The sequence below is a fragment of the Trichogramma pretiosum genome, unplaced genomic scaffold (genome assembly GCF_000599845.2).
Source record: "Trichogramma pretiosum strain Unisexual culture from Peru unplaced genomic scaffold, Tpre_2.0 scaffold26, whole genome shotgun sequence".
NCBI lineage: Eukaryota > Metazoa > Arthropoda > Insecta > Hymenoptera > Trichogrammatidae > Trichogramma > Trichogramma pretiosum.
Window position 1 is genome coordinate 1,204,919 of NW_019641640.1, and position 20,048 is coordinate 1,224,966.

General features: G+C 45.6%; 1 protein-coding gene across 4 annotated transcripts; it reads right to left on the reverse strand.

Moving 5' to 3' along the window:
- Positions 1-845: 845 nt before the first annotated feature.
- Positions 846-19,056, reverse strand: LOC106652489 (protein kinase 4-like). Of its 4 annotated transcripts, XM_014371479.2 has the most exons (8): positions 18,832-19,056; positions 17,246-17,344; positions 16,650-16,911; positions 16,406-16,546; positions 3,278-3,750; positions 2,821-3,168; positions 2,241-2,742; positions 846-2,170 (listed from the first exon to the last, which is right to left on the reverse strand). In XM_014371479.2, the coding sequence occupies exons 2-8, from the start codon at positions 17,324-17,326 to the stop codon at positions 1,929-1,931; spliced, it is 2,049 nt and encodes a 682-aa protein (XP_014226965.1). In that variant the 5' UTR covers positions 17,327-17,344; positions 18,832-19,056; the 3' UTR covers positions 846-1,928. The 4 variants fall into 4 exon arrangements, with proteins under 4 accessions (XP_014226965.1, XP_014226961.1, XP_014226959.1 ...); XM_014371475.2 differs by lacking the exons at positions 16,406-16,546; positions 16,650-16,911; positions 17,246-17,344; positions 18,832-19,056 and adding exons at positions 3,983-4,620; positions 4,924-5,030; positions 9,092-9,732; XM_014371473.2 differs by lacking the exons at positions 16,406-16,546; positions 16,650-16,911; positions 17,246-17,344; positions 18,832-19,056 and adding exons at positions 3,983-4,620; positions 11,740-12,175.
- Between the last annotated feature and the right edge of the window lie 992 nt (positions 19,057-20,048).

Consider the following 20,048-nt stretch of genomic DNA (forward strand, 5'->3'; position numbering starts at 1 on the left):
CTTTCTCTCGCGCGCGGTCTGCAGGGAGAAGTCTCTGTGAGCGCGGAAAAAAGGGAATGTCACCGTTTATTATAGGTAAAAACACGAGAAAACGACCTATTGCGATCGCGACAGCGACGGCGGCTGTTGTCGTCGATCGCGTTCGATTTTTTTCCCCTTTTGGTTTTTGTTTTTTTAAGCACTGAAAATGCGCATACGTTGCATAGTAAACAAGCATAATGTCAAGAGCCTATTTATATATAGTATATTCGTTTATTGTGCTCCGAGCCAAAAGTTCATTGATCTTCGACGATAAAACCTTATTCTTCTTGTTTACATGAGTAAATTCCGCTCTAAGGAAATTCTTTTGGGTGATTTTAACGTTTTTCTTCTCCGTATAAAATCCACGCGTTTGCGTCTTTACATAAAGCAGAAGTGCTGCGTCTATTTTAGTTTGAATTCAAGCTGTATCGAACAAAAAGGAAACCAACGTATGTACGTGTGCTTCATTAATTTAATCGCAACGCGAAGTTCGTATGCGTGCGTACTCAAATTAATTGAACTTTGGCGCGACATTTCCAGTTGCACAACTTCAATACATCTTGACTTACATCCGAAGTTGAATCGATAGCGAAAGCGAACATACTTTATTAAAAGAAATCATAATGGTACGTTTAGTACGTATACACGATTAAATATAAATATGTTAAAATGCATTGTAAAAAGATTGGCGTACTATTTTTGGTCATTCAACTCTTTATTAGATACGTATACTCATTATGTTTACATTTTTGAGCTATGAAAGTCTTATGACAGATCAATATTACATAACTGTAATGAATGATTTAGAAAAAAAATCACAATACTTTTTTTTTAATTCTTTTAAATGCATTGTTTAACGTGTAAGCGAAATATACAGCATGAATGGCACACAAATACAGTGCTAAATCGACAAGATTACAACAATCATCAATAGGAAATATAAAAAGCATACATGATTAATACTCGAGTCTTATTAAGTAAAAAAAAACAAAGTGTATCATACAGTAAAATCTTGATATGTAACTGACTGTATGCTAAACAGATGCAAATAAATTTTACAAACTTAAAATATTACTTATTTAGTTAATCGTACCTTAATTTCTCATTACAGTAAAAATGCTTAAAGGTATCAACTTTACATTACATTTGGCATTTTAAGAATAACATCGTACAATTTCTAGAACTTCAATGTAATGGTCTGATTTTGAAGTTAAAACGAAAATAATTATGAAATTTAAACTACTTATAATGATGAATTAATATTATAACGTTTGTATCAAAATAAAACGCAGCAGTGAAATGTTAAGATTTGAAATTAGAATTAAGTTGTGATTACGTAAAATATTGACTTGTATTTACATTTACAAATTACACAATTAAAATGAGCATCACATATAATGTTTGGCTGCGGTAATTTACTGATTTTTTTTTCAGTAGACCGACTTAAAATGTACACTCCTAACATTATTACAATTATTTCAATCAATTGAAGTTTTCCTTTAAATCAATGAAGTTTGAAATTTTTATTCAACATTAATGGATACTCAAATTAAAAATTTTGTTTACCATTTAGTTGACCTAGCGAAAATAATACGGAAAACATTTCAGACTAATACTTTTAAACAATCATTTTTTCAAATTGATCACATTCTCTTCTTCACAAAAATCTTATCTCGATTGAACAAGCTACTTTCTATACAGGACCAAAACATCAGAAATTTGATGTTCTACTAATAAGTTACGAAAACCTTTTTTAGTAGTAGTTATAGAGCGACAATTTCGGTAAAAGAATGTAATAATTAAAAAATTACTTAATAAGTTTTCCCTTAGGAAATTGTTTAAGTATCTTGAAGTAACAAGTTTTAGAAGATTAATGAGTAAGATGCGTGAAAGTTAAACGCATCTCATTACGAAGTATCTTTCTTCGATCTTTTGGGACTTGGTTCTGTCGGTACTTGATCAGATTCCTGAAAATCGTCATTTTCTTCTTCATTATTTTCTTCATTATTTTGCCTTACATCGTCTTCAATATTTTGTTCGGTAGCGTCGTCATCGTTTTCTTCACCTGTATCTTGTTCTTGTTCTAAAAAGTCAGTCGGTACAAATTCCATCTGCTCATCTGCATAATTAGCGTCTGATTCTTCATTACCTGTTAATAAAGAAATTTTAAAATAGTTTTTTTTTTTAATTTTCAAGTTCATGTTATGAAAGATACTGACCAGTGTCAACAGATTCGGCATCATCGTTTTCTTCGTCTCCAAGATCTTCATCGCGATCGTCTTGATCTTCATCGGCGTCATCTTCCTGATCATCTCCAGGATCATCTTCGTTTTCTTCGCCAGGATCATCGTCAACTCTCATGGTAAGCATATCATCCATGCTAGGTGGTTCAGAATAATTGTCGTCATCTTCATCCATTCCTCGCCTCGAAGCATGATAAAGTTCATCACCAGGGCTGACCGGCAGATCTTGAGGCTCTAATTTGACTTCAGGAGCCTTCTCAGATGATTCTTTAGGCTTTTGAAATTGAATTTTAGGAAAACCTCGAGATCTGATTAAAGCAAAACGACGCTTGATTCCACGCTTAGCAGAATTTGAAGCAGACGAGGAAGGTGGGTTATTAAGAAGGGATCGTGATTTTTCCTCTTTGTGTTGATTGTTGACACGGCTAAATGCTCTAGCAGTTTCCGACCGAGGTAACAGCATCGGCGGCTTAGGTTGCTGCAATTAAAAGAACAAAAATGTTAGTTATCTCATTGGCAGGGATTTCAATATCACAAAAAACTTTATTTCATTTACCTCAGGTTGACTGGGGCCTGCTAAACCTTTGATTTGAAGAGTTTCAGCAGCCAAAAGTAGTTGTGGCAGTTTGTCGTGCACTACGTTGACTTCACCGCGGTACATGAATTTGACCAGAGCCTCCACTTCCCAAAACTTGAGGTCTCGCATGACGATAATGGGATGCTGGCAAGGATTTTCTCGCAACAGTTGAGCCAAATAGTCACTGCACGACGAAAGAATCATTTTGTGGCACTTGATGGAGCGACCCTCGCAAGCGAGCGTCACATCGACAAAGTCCTCGCTGTCCAGAAGAGTTGGGAAACTGTTTTGCATGTTGCTGTGATAACTGTTCCATTTCAAACATACCTAAGTAGAAAAAAAACAACAATTAGTATACATACGACAACCATTTGGCGGTAGTGAACACGCTGATGCTCTGACAGCTGAGCGTCAGATGATCAATTTTTCAACTCACCTCTGCCGGTGGTAAAACGGGCTGTACCGGGACTTTTGCAGATTGTAAATTCTGGCGCACCGGAATCGAAGATTGGTGCTGATCGAACGATTGCGGCTTCGATTGAAGAGTTTTTCCCGCTCTGTGGAAGATGCGGGATTTTTGTTGCGGCTGCTGTGGCTGATGGCGTGGTTGTTGCTGCTGTTGTTGTTGTTGTGCTTGCCGCTGCTGTTGTTGTTGCTGCTGTTGCTGTCGCTGGTGGTGCTGTTGCTGTTGTTGTGCCTGTTGCTGTGCCTGTTGTTGCTGTTGTTGTTGTTGATGGGATTTGACGTTTTGCGATGCACCACTTGGTTTTGGAGCGCTCGGCGCTGGAGCTATGTAACGCATTTGCCGCATCAAGGACTGAGTAGCAAGACGTACAGCTTTCGGTGATCTGGATTCTTCTGCGTACTGAACATTTGACTGAGGCTCTTCTTTGGTCTCTTCGTGCGATACTGTTGGAAAAATTATTAATAAATTATCTGGTAAGAGATGTATTAACATTTACATTAAATAAAAGCATAAACGGTTCAAGTAAAATGAAGTCTTTGAGGTGTTTCAAACGAGTCTTTTGATTTTTTGTTCGTGACCCTATCGTACCCAAAATTTATTCGGTATACTTGCTTCTCGATAGAATAATTACTTGGTGCGACGAGAAATCAGGTGAACGATTGACTGATTACTTACCATGGTATCTGCGACCGATGAGTCGTCCTCCGTGATGAACTCTCAAGTGACGATGTAAGTTAGTCGTGCCGCACTGTCGGGGATTGGCACCACCCCTAACGACCACAGCCTCGCAGATTCGGCACTGCGCCCTGAGCGGATCATTAGCGCAGAGATCGAAGTGGGCCCAGACGGCGCTCGGATTGGCCATGGCCCTGAGGCTTCTGGAGTGCGACCTCACTCTGGTCATCGTGGGATAGCTGACTCGCACGCCCGAGACGCTCCTGGAGACGTTGGCCCCGGTCGAGGAGGACTGGCTCGAGGCCGTGCTGTTGGGCTCGTTGTCGTGCTGCATGTCGTCCGAGCCGGACATCATGTCCTCGGGCTCCTGTTTGACGCTGAGTACCTCGTTCTCGTGTTCCTCGGACTCGGGCTCCGGCTGGGACTGGGGGGGTTTTTCGTCCTCATCCATATCCTCGTCATCGTCGTCGAAATCCGGGCTGAGGCTACGCACGACGCTTCCGGGCGCCGGCACGACCGGGGTCAGACCGATAGCGTGAAGCATCGCTTTGCTACGCACGCACGATATGGTTTTGCCCGGTCGCCTGGACTCCGGGGACACGAGGAGGCTCCTACTGCTCGTTTTCATTGTGTTCATCCTACGCACATGAGCATAAAATATTGCATGAGTGTTTGTTGTTGTTGTGTGGTTGTGTGGTTGTTTGGCCGATTTGCTACGAGTACGTATAGAGGTGGATACTATTAATCAAATTATAAGCCTACGGAAAACGATATGAAAAAAACATGTATACAAAAGAGGCGGCCTACTAATCATGCGCAAATGATGTATAATTCTGGGCGAACATATGGCTGAGGAGTAATAAAAAAACAACAACTACCAACGAAAAATCGAACGAAAAAGTAAAACATCTACGAGGCGATAAATCGTCGAGCTATTTTACCTTTGCCTGTCGAGACTTTTGTTCATTTTGAAAATTTTTTTAGTACGTGCGGAGCGGCGGTGGATCGAAATGGATATATTTTAACCTCGGGCGACGAAGTCTTATATCTATAAGCAAAAAAACATTCGATCGAGGCATGAGAGAGGATTTTTACTTTGTTCCTTACGCTTGATCGTTTTATAAATTGGTATAATGTGACGTGTATTATGAGAGAGGCTGTCGCCGGCGCGCGCGATTGTAAAAAGATCGAAAGCCAGCGGCAGCGGCACACAACGCGATATTATTGCTCGTCGAGTCGCCTTGATTCTCGGTATAAAATCGGTTACCTTTTACCATGTGTATACTACGTATCGCCACGCGACCTTGGTCGGAATCGACTACGAAGCCGCGGCGGCGGCGCGAGCTCTCTCAACCGTCGCGAGGAAATCGTTACTATTAGCTCAGGCTTTCGAAGCGTCGAATCGATACTACGTATACATGTAATCGGCAGACACGTGAGCGAGAGAGCCAAGAGCAGCGTAGTCAGAGGCACGAGTATTGTACACATCGATCGAATTAGATTTTTCCATCCGATCTCTCGGTACTGCTGTGCGCCACTTGAATGTAGTAGCAGCTGACTCCGTGTGTGATCATAAGATCTTCACATATGAAAGCGTGCCAAAGATCGCGTCGAATTAATACACCGATGTTTAGGTTTTTTTTATTCCCCCTCGGTTTATGAGGAATTTCACCGAAAATTTCATTAAAATATTGGCATCGAGCGCCCAGCACACAGACAATGAAAAAGATGAGAGAGAGAGAGAGAGAGAGGAAGCGATGAGTCACGGTATACAAATTTCCAACGAGCCACCATTCATGAAATCTCTTCTGTGGTCGAGGAGGCGGCAGCGGCACACGCGAGTCAATATTAATACCGATAGTTATGTACATCTCGTCGTTTCTTTTTTCACGTATAATATAGCACACACGGGGACGCCGGAGCACAACAAGCTAAATCGTATAGCGCGGCTATATATCTTGCCGAGGTAATCTAGCGCTGTGCAAACAAGAGATAATCTTTTTTCATTGGCCGTTATAGACAGGCACAGAGGAGAGCGCAGGGAAAATCGTGTGCTCGTCGTCCCGGTCGAGAGGCGCGATCGATCGAATCGCCGCTGCCGCCGCTGCCTCTTCTCTGTTGTGTACGCTCTCGATTCTCTCTCTCTATTATAAAGCATGTATACGCGCATTCGCGTATCGAATTTATAGATGAGTTATATACGGCCTGAGAGAGAGAGATTGTAAAATCGTGGAGCAGAGAGAGAGAGAGAGCGAGAGAAGCGTCAGCCGCACGCGCGCCTCGGCCAACTGCAGTCGATAATTGATATCGATTGCGTCACACATGCACGTTTTACTCGCGACGACGCCCGGGCAATTTAGCGCGCGCAGCAGCGGCGCGTTATATTATGCGATCGTCGCACGGAGAGAGCGAGCATCTCTGCGAGGTGAGCGCACAGCGTAACATCCTATATATATATAGATATAATTCCTGCGAAACGCGCGCCATGCGATGTGCGTCTCTCTGTGCGTATTATTATTATATAGATATTTTGACGCGGATCGTGCAGACGGCTCGTTTCAAGACACTTCTCCCTTTTTCTCTCTCTCTCCCTCGGGGAGGCACAATAATAGTAAAAGTATAGATTTTGCCAGGAGAGGAAACACGCGCGCGCACGACGAAAAAAAGAGAGAGAGAGCTTGAAGCGACGATACTACGGCGCCTGTGCGCTTTTCCGTGATATCGCGTCGTTTTATATAGGCGAAATCGCATGCGGGGCCACATTAGTGCTCATATTCGGAGGAACCAATGATGGCCAAAAATAACCTCGCCCCTCTCGCGGTCGATTCTCTCTCGGTGCTGCTGCTGCTGCTATAGACGACACTCGCGACTCCGATTTTTTTTCTCTCCATCTCTGTCTCTCGTTTTCGCGTCGCTGCGTCCGTACGTCGCAGTGGAGCACGTTTGGAGCTGCTCGTTCGATGTCAATGTGTGCTGCTGCTGCTTCGTTGCAGTAATATGGAAAGCCAAAGCTCTAGTTTTGATAAGGTCTTTTGTGAAGATCACCTATATAGATATAAGTACTATATTCTAAACCGGGATCCCATTGGGATTAATTTCGGAGCGCAGTGTAATACGGAGGCATTAAAAATAGAAACGATACATCCGATTCGGATCTTCGAGTACTGGCGACGAGGCCGAGTTACACGAACCACGTGGTGTATACGTCCGATTCGTCGCGTGTTTTCACCTGAAAACGTTCCGTCGTCTCTCTTGGTTCTGGGTTGCCTATGCTATAGGCTGGCGTGTGCCGCGGCGACGGTAAATAAACAAACACTCGGGCGATAAAAATAGGCTTTCTCGTTCTCGGGCGCGCGCGAAATGTACCCCCGTACCCCCGCCCGGCTGTCCGTCCATCCGCTCAAAACGACGCGCAGAAACGAGAATGTCCGAACGTCGCCCGAAGATGAAAAGGTTGACACATGCTTATTGCGCATTATATTGTATCGACGCAACGATCGCAAAGGTCGTGTAATTGTATGTCCGGAGCATGAAAAGCATCGATAACAGTGTAAATACGCGTGGGTATATGTATTCGCGAGACGCTAATCGGATTAAGTATAATCGTTCTTAAATAACCGGAGTGCGACGCGCGTTCGTTGCGCGGATCGGATACGATCGCGCGCCTCGTCCGGGCTTATACGCGCATACGTACGAAATAATGCAAGGAAGTTGGCGACGAAACGGCCAGGTGCAGGTCCTGCCGAGAGCACACACACAATATATCGCAACAACACGCATTCACGCACACATGCGCCGCGCATATAATATGTACGTTGTGTGTTGTATAAAGTCCAAGTGGAAGGACGTGCGCTGCCGCTGCTGCTGCTGCCGGCGCGCGTTTATATATACGAACATTTATGCGCGCAGCAGTCGTCGAGCTTATATGAAAAGCCACCCCTCGCGCGACCCGCTCTCGTTGCAGTGGGTACGCGCTCCGCAGCATCCACGCTCGCACGTACACACGCATACACACACACAGGCATGTGTTGTACACAGTGGCGCATTGTATATAGGCAGGAAGGCAAACGCACAGTGGTGGTGGTGGTGGTGCTACGAGGCTGCGGAGCGTTCACACGCCGCGGATAGAGAGAGCAAAAACACGATGCACACGCATACATACGTACGCGGAGCTTGTGCTCTATAGCGCGACTCGGTACTGCGAGTTTGTTTCCCCTCCGAATTGCGGCCGGCGCTTCACGCACACACACGCATACGCACAAAATAAGATATACAAAGAATGGCAGCGCAGCGGCAGCCGGTCATGGGCTCACGGGAAAAAGGCGCGCGCGCCTCCACTAGGCTCTGCTGCCATGTGCATGTATGCGTCTGTGTGTGTTTGCGCGTCTGCAGCAGCAGCAGCTCAGGAAGCAAACATAACGCGATTTTATAAACCTGTATATCGTTTGATTGGTATCGAATGCATTACAATTGCGGAGGAACGAGGCGGTTTTAAAATAATATAACATTATGTATAAAAGCTAAGAAGTCGAATGCATGGTATAGTGGGCGTGTGTGTATGTACGTGCGCGCGTACATGCATAATATACATGTATACATAGGCGCGCTGCGAGAAACTGAGTAATCGTTATCGGCAAATGCGCGCAAGCGCTTTAACGACGAAAACTACGCTCGCTCGTTCGCGTCGCGAGACTCCGCAGTTCGCGCAAAATATATATACAGCGACAGAGAAGCAGCGACTCGCGCACTTATATATACACACATATAACATAAATACGTAGGCACGCGCGCGTTTGTTATAATAATGTATATAAGTGGCCCGTGGCTCGTGCACGAGCGAAATAAACGTAGTTATACGTATTGTAGTACGTATGCGACGACGACGACGATGATGATCGCGCGAACTGTTTTCGTTGAGGCAGCAGCACAGCGCCCGAGTCTTTTATCGGCGGCGACAGATCCGTCACGGTGACGCGCTGCCACCGTTTGTTATCGTATATACAAGAGTCATGCTTTGCACTTGCATTAGCGCAACGCACGAACGAGATCGAAGGTGCCGGCGAGCGCGTGGGAGTTCGTATACATCGGCTTATACCTAGTTGTTCTTACCTCGTGGCTCGAGAGAGAAAGAGAAAGCGAGAAAAATCGAAAAATCCAATGAAGAGCGTGCTCCGATTTTCTCTCTAGTCGTTTCGAACGATGTGCTCCACACCCACGCTCTTTATCTGCTGCTATTGCCTGATGCTCTCGCACACACGTGTGTGTGTATATAAACAAACTCCGAACTCGCACACGCAGTAGTTGTAAACAGTTATATAGCTTCGGCCAACTGACGGGCCCTTCGCGCACACGCACCTCCTATATTATATATATTAATATATCGAGCACAGTGTCACGCTCACACACACTCGCGCGCGCACACGCTGATAGCCACGCAGAGTGCACTGCAGCAGTCACCCGCACACACAAACAAACAATTGCGATACGCGTAAAAATGAACAAGTGTTCGGCGCGGTGGTTGCTCCGCGCTGCTGTTTGCTGCTGTCCACTATTGCACACGCTCGCGACTGCCTGCAAAATTTTTAGTTAATCCCCGCGTCTCGAGTCAGCGCCGCGCCGAGAGCACATGTACACATATAAAGAGAGAGAGAGAGAGCTCCGTCGACGAACCCGTCCGTATACATATAACAACGTACGGTACGTACACTAGAGAGCGAGAGATGCTACGCTTATATGCGTTTGTATTGGTGCAGTCGGGGCACCGAGCAGCAGCGAGGAGACAGACACACGCGTTCGGCGTACATACAGGTATCGACCGATCTGAGAGAGCTCGGTCTGCTGCTGCTGCTGCTGCGGCTCGTTTTTCTCAGTACTAAAGAGTCGTTGCTCCCCTCCACTAGAATATCGTGCGCTCAGCTTCTGCTACTACTGCGGCCCGTGAGAGCACCCGACGAGCGGCTCGGATGCTGCGCCGGATCGTCTCGCGCCTGCCTGCCTTTTGCACATCGAAGGGAGCGAGACTGCCTGTTTGTGTATATATATGCAGCAGCAACAGCATGACGAGCCGAGCGCGCGCTATAGTGGTGGTGGCGACGACGACGACGGCGAAACGCGCGCTCGGCTCGGCTCGCTCGCTCGCTCGGTCCGGGAAATCGAGAACCGTTGAAATGCTGCTTTGCGCGCGCGTCGAGCAGCCTGCTGCCAGCCAGCCAGCGGCAAACGCACACACATGCACACGTTGTATACACACAGAGAGAGACGACGACGACGACGGAGCGAGCGGCGTTGCGCAAAGCGTCCCTTGTATATGCGAGAGAAAGAGAGAGAGAGAGCGAGAGAGAGGGTGCGCAATCGATTTTTCACCTGGACTATGTGCTATATACATACGCAGAACCGAGCAAGTACTTGTGCAGCCGGAGCCCATGCTGCTCGCTGCTGCTGCCCCTCTTTCTCTCTCTCTCTCTCTCTTTTATATATGCTTACATACATTGTGAACGCCGTTCGCGATTCGTGCGCGCTCGGGAGATTCGGTATAGAGCCCAACCGGTCCTCCCTATATTATAATACACTTTGTTATAATGCTAGCATATACATCCCAGCATTGGAATAAATGTAGACGATTTCGGAGCGGGAGAGCAGTGCACATGGTGGCATATACACGATACGAAATCGAGATTCGAGACACTCGAGAACGTAACGAACGAACGCATTAGCCCTAGCCGATCTCCGCGTGCGTCTACCAAACACATCGTGCCGGTATTTTGCCGAACGAGAGAGAAAGATAGACGATGTCTGATGCCGCCTACTATATATCTATCTACACTAATGCGTCTTATACCGGTCTCTCTCGCTTATATAGGTGCGAGCATGTATCCCGAGCGAATGAGAATAGAAGCCCCGAGGAAGATAAAGAGATGAAGCTCGGAACTGCGGCATACGAGAGCGCGCCAACGAAAGAGAAAACGAGAGAAAAAGAGACAAACGTACATACATGCACACATACACGTGCAAGCGCGCGGGCACACACAATATAAAGCGTCAGTCGCACTCATTCTTATTTTTTTTATTTTTTTTTTTCGTACGTGCCGACCGTTTCGATGAATGGTATTCATGTTCTCGCACCAACGGAGAAGAGCGACTGCACTCTCATCATCATCATCGCCGCGTTATAAACTCTTCTCGTATGTCTTATTATTATACACGCGCGCGCTCGTTCTCGTATTTGTTTGTAGTACGCGAACGAGGACGGCAACGACGGCGATGCGCGAAAAAAAGAAGCAAAAAAAAAAAAAAAAAGAAACCGTCAAGACGCATGAGTAATGCCTTCGTTGCTGTTCGTCGCTGTACTGTGCCGGGCGACGCACTACTGCACGATGATCGCAACTGTTGTGCGCGGCGGTGGCGACAGCAGATCGGCTCGGCACGGCACACTCGGGGCCTCTCTTTGTTGCAACTTCGGTGCTGCTGCTGCCTCGAATGCACACAACACCAGTCTCGCGGTTTCCGGTCGGCTTTTGCTCGGCTCGGCTCGGCTCGCATATAAGCATGAAGCAGCAACACCGAGAGACGCGTCGTATATTACAGGCCTCGAGCAAGCAACACGTGAGCGAGTGCGCGCCCGATCCAGCCATTCCGTCAGACGGCCCTGGATATAACGATCGCTCGCTGCTGCATCGCCTCTATATAAATACAGGCGCGTTTTTTGCCGCAAAGAAATTGTACACGAATTTGCGTTAAAATCGATGGATTGTACTTACATGTTGAAACACTGTTGAGGCGTCTGCGATATGACTTGCTGCATTCGAACAATCGATCGTCGATTCCTACGCGCTTGCTTATACGAAGTGGACACACGCACACACTGCCTTGCTTTCAGCACTGCAGTAGTGTACTGCTAGACGATACCTCCGCGACTGGTCGGTAAATCGTCGATCTTTCTATTCGTCGAATTGATCGGATTTTCGGGAACGTCGAAGATCGGCGCGCGCACTCACACACTCGAATGATGTACACGGGCACACTCGCGCGCAGTCACATACACACAGAGTCACTGGCGGCGCTACGCTGGAAGTGACGAACTGTATAGCGAGCGTAGATATAGTAGTAGTAGTAGGCAGAGAACGTGGGCTACAGTGCGGAGCGGTACGAGAGAGTGTATTCTTGTCGGTGCCGAACCCCAACCAATACTGAAATCGAAAATCGGTGGCGTGCTAGGCCGAGCTGCTCTCCGAGCGTCGTTCCGAGGTCTATGCGGTGCTGCGGGCTGCTCAGGCGCATTGCGAGTCCGCGGCTAAAGCGCATGTGCGCCGGCTGCTATGCTGCTGCTACATATAGGATATTTTATAACGTCAACGGAACGCGCTCGGCTCGGCTCGGTCAGCTCTTCGACGCAGCAGCAGCGATGCTTTTATATACCTATATAGAGAACGAACGCCCATCATCTCGCGATGCTCTCGATGCTGCTGCTGCGGCGATCGCATACAGAGGCGGCATATACACACCACCCGGACTTTTCGCCTCTTTCTCTCCCTCTCGTTCCCTTTCTCTGTCTTTCTCGCGCTCGGCGCGCGATATAATATCTGTATGGCGGCTATTTCGCGCTCATATTTGCCGCGTTTCGCCGGATGTGACGATATAAATCGCCATGGCTCGTTTGCCTGCGCTCGTTCGTTTTTGTATAAAATCGCACGAGGCTCTCTTCCATGTACACCTATATGCCATACTCGAAGGTATTTTGCCGAACGCGTGCTGGCGAGGCAGTAGCAGCAGATCGACATTGCCGGGGAGCGTCGCTCGAAATCGACGCGAGCACGATGTCTGCCAGGCTAAGGCTAGGCCAGGCCAGGCCGAGTTCGCTATATGTATATCGTACGTAGGAGCTGTCTCGGGCCGCGAGTAAGAACGTTATCGATTAGATAATACGCCGAGGGCGGTCGGCGTATGTGTCGCTGCCTGCTGCTGCTGCGTGCGCCTATATTAATGTCTGTATATGCTATATGTATATATTGTGCGGCCGCTACCGAGCAGCGCGCATACATACAATTATTATTACGTACGTGTCGCGCGGCCCGAGAGAGAACTCGCATATAACAATACGAACGCACGTATATTATCGGCATTGACATCGTCGTCGTCGTCGTCGTTTATGTGTGTAATGCTCGCGAGCCATGCGACGCCGAACCTTCGACACAAAAATCGTTAACAAATACACTCCCATTATCTGTTGTTTGCCGAGGCGGCGTCGTAATGTATACGCACGATCGATCGCGATGCCGAACGCGGCGTTTCTGTGATGCCCAATTTGCCCGTTGAACCCAAGAGACTAGTCCTTATGGATCGATATTCTAAGCAACTAATAAATCGGCATTGCAAGACGAGACATTTGTGAGGTTAGGTTACATCTCCACCTGCACTTTATACTCGCTGACTCTCGCTCTCGTTCTCTCTATCTCTCTTTCTCTCTCTATTGTCGTTTTATACTCATGGGTGTCTGCTCAGTCCTGTGTGTTGCTTCGACGAGCATTCCTACCTATAGATCGCGAATTCCTGCAAAAAAAAAACATTTCTGCGAAAATCGGGAATCGTTAAAGCAGCTTCTCTATGACCTTAGCGATATATCAAACAGGTCGAGCAGAGGCTCTCGGTATACACACATATAGGATAAGCCGCATATCGACCGATCCAATATGTATTCATATAATATAATAATACGTACTCGGCAGGCGACGCCGCTGACGAAACATCGCGGTCCTCTTTTCGGTATTTTTCTACATAGCACACGCACACTCGCGTAAACACGGACAATGTGTGTGTGCGTGCGCATCTGTGGTGCTGCGGCTACATATACGCATAAGTGTTTCGTGTGTAGGTACGTACAAGCGTGTATTGTACATGTACGTACGCACGCATACACACAACAGCTCGAACTTATTCCGTACATTACGAGCGAACATCTGGACTGCAGCTGAATCATACAAGGACAGTTAATACGTCGATCGTTTTTACCGGTTCCTCGGCAGCGTATACACGAATTAATCTCTTTGCACTTGTTTTTCGGTGCCCAATTGAGCGAGTGAATACAATATATATGACTCCACTTCGATGACAATGAGATTTTCCTTTCACTTTTTTTTCTAGGTCAATTAGAATGCGCCTATGACTCGGCGATTTTTCTCTCTCTCTTCTCTCTTTTTTTTGGATACGTGTAAGCTTTTACCGGTCCGTACGAGTTTTCCCGTGAAATCGTATACGTAACGTCTGAATCAAATTACAATGCGTCACGAGCACGTGTGAACACGAGTAAAATCGAAAGATATCGCGGATAATCGGCAAGCCATCATCGGCCCTATACTCTCTTTTCTCATTCAGGCTCGTCAAACAGAGACAGAACGGAGTTAAGAAAAACTTATTGAACGTCAACACCCTCGAACAAATAAGTTTCTGGCTTGCTTCTTCCTGAAGACAGACACAGAGGCATATCATACGCACATACACGCGCTCACATAATGGATCGGAAGTCGGGCAGATTTCTCCTCGCTTTCATTCTTTTCGATTCTCCTCGAGCCATTTCAAAGGTATAACACACCCGTTGTACCTTGGCTCGTTGCGGACGTGTGCCCTTTCCTCGTGGTATCCTCCCTCTCCACGATATAACGTGTGTGTACACACGCACACACTTTGACTCATTACAGGTCGGATGTACAACGTCGCTCGTCTCTTATTTTTTTTTTTTCGTTCCGTTTCATATCGTAACATTTCGCACGCTCTCGCGCGAGCAAACTACTTTTTTTTGCTACGGTTTTTTTGTTGGTCAGATAAGAGCAACGGAGATGCTTTTATTTCGTCGATGGATCTCGAAAAGCCGTTGTTGTTGGAACTCAGCCATTCTAATCCCGGATCGTGTACGGACATTCGACTCCGTATAATGTACGCGAGGCATCGATTCGTGGAAGAAAAATCGGGAACGCCTGCGCACGAGGAAAAAAACTATTACGGAGACTCTGTATCACGCGGCTCGTGCATCATTTTTCTTAGATAAATAAAAATGACAGGCAGAGATTCATCGCCTCGCGAGCTTTTGCGAGCATAACAGAGAAGTAATGCGAAAATAGGAGCGCGTAACAAAAATTGCGTCGTCGCAGTCGTCCTCGTCGTCTCTCCGCCTGAGCGAACTCCTGCTCTGCTGCTGTTGTTGTTTATTCGCCATTATGATACACATGTACATAAAGTGCGCATCGTTATTATGCTACGCTTCTGCTGCTTTGCTGTATACGTATAGTCGGTGAGTCGGGCCGCGCGCGAGCACATCCGATCATTAACCGGGTGGAGCGCGTCTTATCTCCGAACATAAGCAAATCGATACCGAATGCGGGCCGGTCTCGACATCGTTTCATCTCCTCGCCTATCCCTCCTGCCACCCGTAAACATCTGCGCGCGCTCCATATACGTATACCTATATGTTTGTGTGTGTGTGAGTGTGAATTTGTCTCTGTGTGGTCTCTCTCCAATACTCTCTCGTGTCAACGCGTAACATAACGTCGACTGAAGCAGCGCAAGCGCGACTAGTCTCTCGCATGCAGCACAACACCACATTTTTCTTCCAAACTGGCAGATATATAGCAGAGTATACATATGCAGCATATATGCGTATGAACTCGTGTGCGTGCGTGTACGAGGGACGATCGGTTTATACTCGAAATATATAAGCGCGAGGGAGAGGGAACCAACCGAGCGGGGGCATATCCGATTTTAGATCGTGATACAGCACGATTTTTTCTCGTTTGTTCTGGAAGCTTTTGTTTGAGCTTATGTATTATATGTATGAGCGACCATATGCGGGTTAAACGCATACGATCCCCAGGGTTTCATCTCGCCGATTCGTCAGGTTTGTTTTTGACGGTGTTTTTCTTCATATTATTTGTGATCTTTCGATCGTGTTACACGGACAATGATGACGTTTGTATAGCTCATCAGGTTGCCCGAGCGTCACCGATGCCGATATTTCGTTGTCTGATAGACCGGAGCTGCGTGCCACGTTGGCACCGATTTTCCAGCCTCGGCGTTGAAATATAAATACAAACGCTCATAGAGCATAAAAATATCGTTCGGAGGTACAACATTTCTCGGCGTGGCCGTTTTCTAGCCTTGACATTTTGCTCGATCGGCATTTTGGCTGACATTATAAATATCGTTTCTTCCATTAAAATTTCGGGTATATCTCGGCTCGCTACTGCTCGCGAGCCAAGTGTTTATTTTGTTCATTTTTTTTTTCTCATCTGCAAAGTTCTTTAGCATCGCACTTTATGACTATATGCATTTTCACGCTTTCGTGACTTTAACGATTTTTCCTAAGACTTCATTTTACTTGACTCGTAAAACTATATGCTATTAGTAATAGCGGATAATAGGGGAAAAAACACTTACCACAGTCTTGACCGAACATTTGACCGGTTGAAAAGCTCGAGACGGTCGATATCGTTATTTCTGGTTCGTGCAGCGAAGCTATCGCCGACGAAGCCTGCATTTTTTTCCTCTGCGTAATCGTAATCGCTGCCAAAGTGCCATCTGCGAGGAATACGAAACTTCAATTGTAATCGACCGATCGTCAATCGATATCGGCATGTTTTTTTTTCGTAAAAAAAAAAAAAAACAAAAATATATATTTTACCTGGATTAAAGAGGTTGGAGATCGGCTCGCCGAAGGTCTTGTAGCGTTGGCGCGCCACCTCGGCCGCCGCGTAATCCGGCGGGTGGCCGTGAATTGTTCGCACGAAGGGCGAGGTGCACTCCAGATTGGTAATGAGGCTGCCGCGGCAAGGGTGACTTCTCAGCACGCAGCGCCAGCGTATCGTCGTCGGCTGACGCTTGTGAAGAGTGTACATGTAGCCCATGTGAATGAGCTTCGGGCCGCCTTTGTTTGACATTATCAACTGCGCGTAATAAAATTATATATGAGAAATAAGGTATTGATTAGGCTGATAATTAAGTTTGAGAAGGTAAATACAGGTAGCCGTACTTGGGCTAGGTCAAACTTTTTATGAAAGATTATGGTTCATACTTCTGATTGAAAACTTAATATTAGCTTCACTAATTCGTGTATACTTTGAATAAAACTCGATCGATCATTCATGTGGCACGTGCGTGTTTTATTTTGTGAACGATCGCCGCACTGTACAATTTGAATTTTCAAGCTCAAAATCTTAAGTTTGAGTTTACAGTATCTACCAATGACTCAGACAAAATATTAAAAGTCATAAGCATTACCTCTGGTTCTTCGTTGTACTCGGTGACTTCATCCTTTATGTCAATTGTTTCAAAAGCCAGTGGATCTCTTTCCTCGGCCATTTTTACGAATGCTGCGATCTGAAACATTTTTTTTTTAATAAAAAGTGAGATCGTTACGAACCAAGAACGGAAAAATTTCCAATAATATTTATTGGGGCTTTGTTGGCAATTTAGGCAATTTAGCTGGCTAGCTAACACACAGCTTCAAATCGCCGGTCGAATAGCGCTTGAAACTGGCTTGAAGCTGCTCAACATGACCCCCTCTTTTGAGAGAGGACTAATGTGTCTTTTTTTTTCAATATACGATCGAATCTTTTGGTAGTTCACATATTCTAATTGTGAGTATACAACAGTTATATTTAGACGAATATAACGATTTCGATTTTCGATTTATGCATGAAAGATTTTTAAATAACACTCAATTTTCATTAAAAATTTATGAGCCGTGCGTCAAAATTTTTTTCATTGCAGCATTTTGATATTTCGATGCCGATCTTTGTTGTGCCACGAGTGCGTTATAGCCCAATCGTTATCTGCTTATCACGATACCCGTTAGTTTGAGTTGTGCTTTCAAAACAAAACATTTTTTCACACCTGACGCGACGGCAATTTAAAGTTAATAGTCTTTAGATTGAATACTTCATAAAACATACTTCGAACGATATTTCTATTTTCAATGAATTTCAAACTCGTGCCAAACTGTTAATCACAATTTTGTCATTTTCAAGTTCAAACGTCGCAAGAATGTAACTACAGTCGTTCGTAACGATTGACAACTGTACCTTGCCATGAATCCCCGATGGATACCTGCTTTATCGACTAGCATACTACCTGTCGCGTGAATGAAGTACTTAAAATCAAGGGTCATATATTTTGGATAAAAAGTGACTTTCAGTTTCAGTTTTGATATACATTTGGAGCATATTATTAGAAAATGTGTCTTCGCCATCAATTTGTTTCAAACACATGCAGCAACATATTTACATAATATTAAAAAAATGTGTTAAACACTATGCACTGATTGATTTTTGGTTAATATTCATTTTCACAAAGTAAAAAGATAATAATCAAATTTAATGTTTACTAGTTTTCGGTTGCTGCGTAAGAAATTTAAAACTCTATAAATCGCTTGTGAATACTAAATACTACGTAATCGTGATATACGCTTGTTGCTCTTCAAATTAACAGCTTTTCCGCATGCATCTTGTAATATACAATCAATCAGTTGCAACAAAAGTTATAATATTTCAATAATAATCTACACATGCTTTATTATGGAAGTACACGAAAAAAACTAATGAACGATTACGCTCAGCTGTTATGGTAAAGAAAGCCAGGGGCGTAAACGTGATTTCAAAAATGTAAAAGGCACAAAAGATAACAATGCTAAAACTGCCCACAAATAAAGCAAATTAACTGATTAAACGACAGGAAGACGTAAATAGGTTAACTTGAAATAAAAAAAAAGAAAGAAAAGAAGGAAACATCTAACCAACAAAATTGTTATCATTAAAAAAAGTACCTATAAGCCAGAACAAATAATGACGAACGAATGACAAACTTACCGTTGGTTCAACGGAGCAAACGAGGAGCACACAGAAAGAAGCGCTAAATTATCGCAATGCCACACTTATTGGACGAACTTTATATTATGTATGCTTGTGTGTGATGCAGTGCAAAGCGCAGAGAGAGAAAGAGGAGAATGTCTCTATATAATGCGGTGTCATAAAGGCAGCTCTCCGTCCGCTCGCGTTGACTGCAGTGCAGAGGCGCACGAATGGCTAAAAATGGCCGAACTCGGCATACACACAGCTGAGAGACGGACGAGAGAAGCGCGTGCGAAATAGTCGATAGTGCCGGGGCACACAGTGTACAACAGCGGCAACAACATCGGTGCTGCGGTGTGTCTGCCTCGTGCTGTGTGCGTTCAATGCGGAGGGCTGCTCGCAAAATTTCGCCGAGATGCCTCGTGCGTCGTCGTTTATATGATACATCACATGTAAGGCAGCCGCTTCGAAAATTCGCAGTTCTAACCGTACACGCCCATACATATATCGGAGCAAAGATGCCGCATGACTATTCGATATACACGTGCATGTATTAAAAAAATATGGGACCGAAGGGCCGCGTCGTCGTCGTTGTCTACGGCAACGCGACTATATATAGACCAGGGGTGATGCAAAAATCCATCCCCCGTCCTTTTTCGTCTCGAAGCGCAGCATTAGTTGTTACGTAGCAGGGGCTGTATTTTATTCGGTGCCCATCCGCGTGTATATGTGTGGCCGCTGCTGCTGCAGATCGATAAATGGCACCACCACCGGGCGGCGTGTCCGGCTCTGCGCTTCAATCCGCACCGACGATGCTCCGAGTTAGTGCACACGCGCCGACGGGCCACTGGGTCATTTGCCGCGCGCGCTTGGCCCCGCGCACAGCACGCACACGAGCACATGCGAGCTCGGTACACGCGAGAACGCCGAGAGCCCGGCGGGTAGACGCGTTCGAGGCGTTTCTCTCCCGTGCGACTTGTTTATTCGCGCTGTGTGTATCGGTAACAGGCCGACGATCCCGAGTATTGATCGAGTTCACGCTGCGATTTGGTCCAAAACACATTGATTTATAGTCAAACCGAAGCGATGGATGCAATGGATAAACTTACCCCCAGTTCCATTTCCAATTATAATTCTAATGAAAATCACTAAAGTTATTGAATAAACATTATTAAACTAATATTCCTGCGCTGGTGATGCTCGTGACACGGGACACTGATATTTTATCGATAATT

Bases quoted from the DNA above. Each gene is read 5' to 3' on its own strand.
- LOC106652489 (XM_014371473.2), bottom strand. From the start codon at position 11,783: ATGCAGCAAGTCATATCGCAGACGCCTCAACAGTGTTTCAACAT. The intron at 3,169-3,277 runs GTGAGTTGAAAA...TTTTCTACTTAG, and splicing joins CCGTTTTACCACCGGCAGAG to GTATGTTTGAAATGGAACAG. The intron at 2,743-2,820 runs GTAAATGAAATA...TTTTAATTGCAG, and splicing joins CAGGCCCCAGTCAACCTGAG to CAACCTAAGCCGCCGATGCT.